The sequence below is a fragment of the Oratosquilla oratoria genome, chromosome 34 (assembly GCF_046742065.1).
Source record: "Oratosquilla oratoria isolate Oo_2021 chromosome 34, ASM4674206v1, whole genome shotgun sequence".
In the NCBI taxonomy this organism is placed as follows: Eukaryota; Metazoa; Arthropoda; class Malacostraca; order Stomatopoda; family Squillidae; genus Oratosquilla; species Oratosquilla oratoria.
Genome location: NC_134810.1, coordinates 18,219,348 through 18,224,557, shown reverse-complemented (window position 1 = coordinate 18,224,557; position 5,210 = coordinate 18,219,348). Strand labels below are relative to the sequence as shown.

At 39.9% G+C, this 5,210-nt stretch overlaps 1 protein-coding gene across 1 annotated transcript; it reads left to right on the top strand.

The window, feature by feature from the left end:
• Nucleotides 1-1,023: 1,023 nt before the first annotated feature.
• LOC143018411 (uncharacterized) lies at nucleotides 1,024-4,729 on the top strand. The gene is made up of 2 exons (XM_076173768.1): nucleotides 1,024-1,200; nucleotides 3,884-4,729. The coding sequence occupies exons 1-2, from the start codon at nucleotides 1,068-1,070 to the stop codon at nucleotides 4,579-4,581; spliced, it is 831 nt and encodes a 276-aa protein (XP_076029883.1). The 5' UTR covers nucleotides 1,024-1,067; the 3' UTR covers nucleotides 4,582-4,729.
• Nucleotides 4,730-5,210: the final 481 nt, after the last annotated feature.

Sequence of the window (5,210 nt, the reverse complement as noted above, 5' to 3'; positions counted from 1 at the left end):
TATAGTTTTGTACCAAAACTAATAAAAGTGTAAACAGACGCAAGGTGTCCTATGTACGATAATTTAGCAATAATTTAATTAAATATATTTTTGTACCAATTTAGATAAACATGTAAGCTAAATATATCTGCTCAAGAAAAAATGGCAATAATAACATCATATATAGCTAAAACGGTTACATTAAAGATAACTTTTCGTTAATTAACGGTTTAATAAAGAAAATGGTGACTAGTTCGTTAGAAAATAAACAGGTTTTGTCAATAATGAAAAACAGCTTGCACGGAAGTGAACAGAAGATACTCTACGATAACTCAGTAAATTGAATTTTATCACAAATTTTCTAGAGTAATAAACGAGTTACTCGCGAGAACCTGGTTCTTTGCTCTGTTCCAGTCTCGATCAATTGATCATTCTTCTATGACTTTTACCATAGAATTTTTGCGGTTACTTCGCATTATCATGTGCATTCGATTATTTATGACGAGCCACATTTTGTAGTCATTCCTCATCATTTTCTTTTATGTTTACCCGTTACTCGCCGGTTTTCTATACAATCAATGGGTAACTTTTAATAAAAACCTTAAAGATTACAATATTGCAAAGGCTTTACGTTGTTGTTTATAATGTACAACGTTACTAATGCAATGTCAAGAGGGTCGAAATTAACCGATATGATCACTATGACCTTAATTGTTGTGTGGATATTTTTCAATTTAGTTTCTGTTGAACACTGCACTGCGTTCGTCCCCGCCTTGCATCCAAACTCTTGAGTTCGAATCCTTCTATCGGTGTCTGATATTTTTCCTGTCAGACCTAACGCACAAGACAAAGGTAACGACATTCTGGAGCAAACACCTCACCTTTGTTATCTTACGTTTCCTTCCTGTTAGACTCATTTCTCACAAAGCTAGTCGAATAAAGAAGAATCACGTCTCACCGTGAATGGTCACTTTCGAGGCCCGTTCCCTCCAACACCAGTCGAGTCGAGTCGAGTCGCGTCAAGTCACAGACGGGGCTAGGCCCGTTTTCTCCATCAGTCACAGTGAGTCAGCAAGTGTGTGAGCATCATGCTCGTGGACGTCCTGATCAATTTAGTTCGAGAACGCCCAGCCATATATGATTCCAGTCATCGGAGCCACAGAGATCGCGAAGCGATAGCTGCCCTATGGCGGGAGGTTGCTGCTGAATTGAAATGTACAGGTAAGACAATAATCATATTCACAACTGACAACACAAGCTGCGTTTACACCGAGTGAGTCTACCGATTCTCCTCAACCGTCGTGAGTTCGTTTGAGTAGAAACGACATTGATTACAATATTTCGTTTTTTCAATCTTAAGACTTAGTCAAATTACCTTTGCGTCATGTATTGAAAAACTGAATGGCGAAACGAAAGGAGCTAAAAATTTACGAATGTTAGACAGATTGATGAAGTGTTCTTACAGTAGAATGCTGCAAGCAAAGTCTTCTAGCAATTCAAATTCACAGCATTTGGCGGGAATCGGCCCGGACTCGCTTGGTGTAAACGCACCCCACCTAAGAATACAAAATATTCCTTCAGGCAGGGCCGGATCAAGCTTACACGGGGCCCCCTCCCCTGAAACAAATTATAGAAGATCTGAACAATTTGATGTTATATTGAAACATCAGAATACATTAATGATACAATATACTTACATAGATTTCCGGGATTACTATGAATCATAATATGGGTTGGTGTTCATCATGGGTCGGACCTGCCAAGTTTGTGGGCCACTCAGTGCTTGGGGCCCTACACCACGGCGTACTTAGCCTATAGGATAATCCGGCCCGGCCTTCAGGGTGTCAAGAACTGCCAAGTCTTCTTCTGTAGATCTCCCGCTTCTTGCTGGTGTCAGGTTCATCTTTGGACACTTACCCTTATCACTAAGAGACAAGACGAGATTGCTTTCATGTTGAATGAAACCATGAAGCCCATATGGTTTTCACTACAGCTTCAGATAATTCGATCCCTCGCTTCACTGATACATATATTTTTTTTACTATCATTCCAAAGTTACATTCTACTGTCCTCTAACTCTCCATATCCGACTGATATACATCCTTTTAGAGTAACCCATGTCCTTTCAATGGTGAGGCTTCATCAGGTTAGGTTTTAATGGGAAAAACTTCATCTCCATCTTCATCTTAGTTGTGGAATACCTAAATATTCCAGTAAGAAATGACCTACCCATGTTAAACACATTGAAAACTAAACTGTCACTATTTCGCCAGTACGTCCTTACACTAATCACTAAGACAACAATTGTCATTATATATGGGCATTTCAGCCGAGAGTAGTTGCTGTTAATGTTTCCGGTATATTTAGGGATATTGCATTTTGTCCTCAAATGCTCTAGCTACCGCTTCCCAATGATGTTCGTCAAGCACTGTTTATAATGCTTCCCATTCAGTATTACTCGTTTCTTTGGCGATTTCGCGTTCTGTGGAGGTGCCAGCCAGTAGCAACGTGTTTAGAAAGTTATACGACAGATATTAGATGATTAGATGAAGCTATAGTCTGAAATATGTCAACATTCAGTAGTGAAAGCTAATCGATCAATACGTTGACCCAGGTCCCTGGCTCTCAAGTAACCGTCAAGTACCATCTAACGCAGGGGTTCTCAGCCTTACTTGGCCCATTCACCCCTTTCACCATTTGTCAGAATGTCATCCCCTCCCCTCCTTTCCAAGATTGTCTGTTCCAAAAGGTGCATTCTAAATAATATGCAAATATTACTAAAAACCCTTTTATTTTTTCCAAATTAGTATATATTTTTCCCAAATTAGTATAAATCCAGCCCAGGTGACAGGCCAGATAGGCCAAAACCTATAATTGCTTTCCTCACCCCGTAAGCTGACTGTGGTCACAAATCACCCCCAGAAATCCCAAAATTCCCCCCTGGGGGTGAATTTCACCCCTAATGAGAACCCCTGATCTAACGGGATCTATTTGTTGTTTAGGTAAGGCTAGAATGAGGCAACGTAGGATGAAATTTTCCTTGTCTTTTGTGTGGTGAATAAATCTGGAGCAGTTTGATTCTGTGGACAGGACCGTTTTGTGTTGGTACTCTTTCAAAGCTGGTTGGTGGCTGGAACGCAACGGCGCCAGTGTGGGTCTTGTTTCTACTGGGAGAAAAAAAAATTCGGTTGACTTGATGTCTGGAGGAATTTGGTCGTCGGTCTTGGAGCGTGTGTTATTTCGATGTGTGTGTTTTTGCATAGATGTGTTGTGAGGTGTAAAGGGATGTCGTAGATCTTTTGGTAGTATGCTGCTGTAGTCTGTTGCCTTCGATTGGTTGTCGTTGTCTCATATGATGGAGTGGATGGGTGGGATTGAGGGTTCTTAAATAGACCTGTGTTCCTACCATGTTCATATGCTGCTCTATACAGTCTATAGGGAGGATTTTTAATTTGGGTGTAAATGTACTCCCAATCTCTCACTCTTCGTTGCATTATCTACAAACATTTTAGGATAGCTTGTACCTTCCACTGTGTCAATTACTGCCATCCATCCTGATATTTTATTTTTAGCTATAATCCTTTCATCTACTCATGAAGTCCATTCTCAGTCCTTCAACATGTTCCAATTCCCATTGAAGTCGGTTGTAAGTGACTTTGTCGAAGGCCTCTAAATCTATATATACACGATCCACCCAGCTCTATCTTGCCATACATCAGTTACTCTTGTGTAAATACTTAAAGGGTTTGACACCATTGTGTGTATGTGTGATATCAAATATACATATGAAAGTAGCAAAGAACTATAAATCATTAATGAGCTGCATTATTCAAAACCCAAGTGTGCAAACCATGAAAGCTATTTGACGAGTAGTTTCTCAAGATACTTAATTGGTCTCTTACAGAAGATGAATGTAAGTACAAATGGCACCATCTAAGGAGCAACTTCATGAGGGAAAAGAGAAAGATTAGTGCTCAACTATCTGGACCAGCTAACGTCCAAACCAAGAGGTGGCTATATTATGATGCCCTGGAATTCCTCATCCCTCATGTGACGCCACGGCCAACATCCTCAAACGTCTCTACACTTCCTGCTGAAGACACCAGTTACAAAATAGAAAGCACGCCTCACATTTATCCATACTCTACTCCCCTGGATGCATCAGATGAGCCATCTTTTCAAGAAGCTGTAAGTAATGTCGACATATGTGAGGAGCGCAGTACTGTCGTGGATACTCCTCCCATGTCAAAGAAGCTTAAATTTGTCGACAGATCAGATGATATGGACATGGCTTCACTTGAGGAGCAGAAGAGGGTGAGGGAGAAAACGTATTCTGAAGATAACGACGACTCAGATCGCCTGTTTCTCTTAAGTCTTCTGCCTCTGATGAAACAACTGTCGCCTGCTGACAAGATTGACATTAGGGTTGAAATACACGAAGCCTTTCGCAGGAAGCTTTCAGATCGCGTGTTTCTGTTAAGTCTCCTGCCTATGATGAACCAGTTGTCACCTACTGACAACATTGACATCAGGATTGAAATGCAAGAAGCTCTTCGTAGGAAACTCGTTAAAAGAGACCCCTCTGCCCATTTCGATTACTGACCTGAATAGGATCAACTACACATCCCTTCACCATGTATCTCCAGTGTCGGTGCTAATTATCTAGTGTTCTTACCTCTGAAAGGTAATCTAGAAATTTAAATTTCGTAATTAGATGTGTACCTCTCAATTACCAGCAGAAATAAATGAAATCTGGTTTCTTAATCAATTTGTTTAATATTCCCTTACACACAAACCTACTCGCAATAATTATTGGTAAATTTCAAGTAATGAAAATCACTTAGCTTTAGAAAATTGCTATTCTTTCTGTAAAATTTCCGTTCCTCAAATTAAAAAATTTCTCTATAGAATATGTTCCTCCCAGTCCTGTGATAATTTGTATCTAACCATTCTGTAATTCAGTCTTGGGCATCACACATTTATGAAGAGTATTCTGAAGTTTCTGACCATTTCCAAAAACTGCTGCAGCAGCTACTTTGAAACTTTTTTTTTCAATTTTATCTGTTTGTGAAATGGAATGGGTGGGAGTGGTTTCTATGCCTTTTTCTTTTTGGCTACCCCCCACCCCCGTGTAAGGGGGAAAAAAGCCTTTGGTATATGTACGTATCTCAGATTCTATTTCCTCTATTTTCTTAACCTTCTTTTATTTCCCTTTGTTTTTCTGTTGCTCT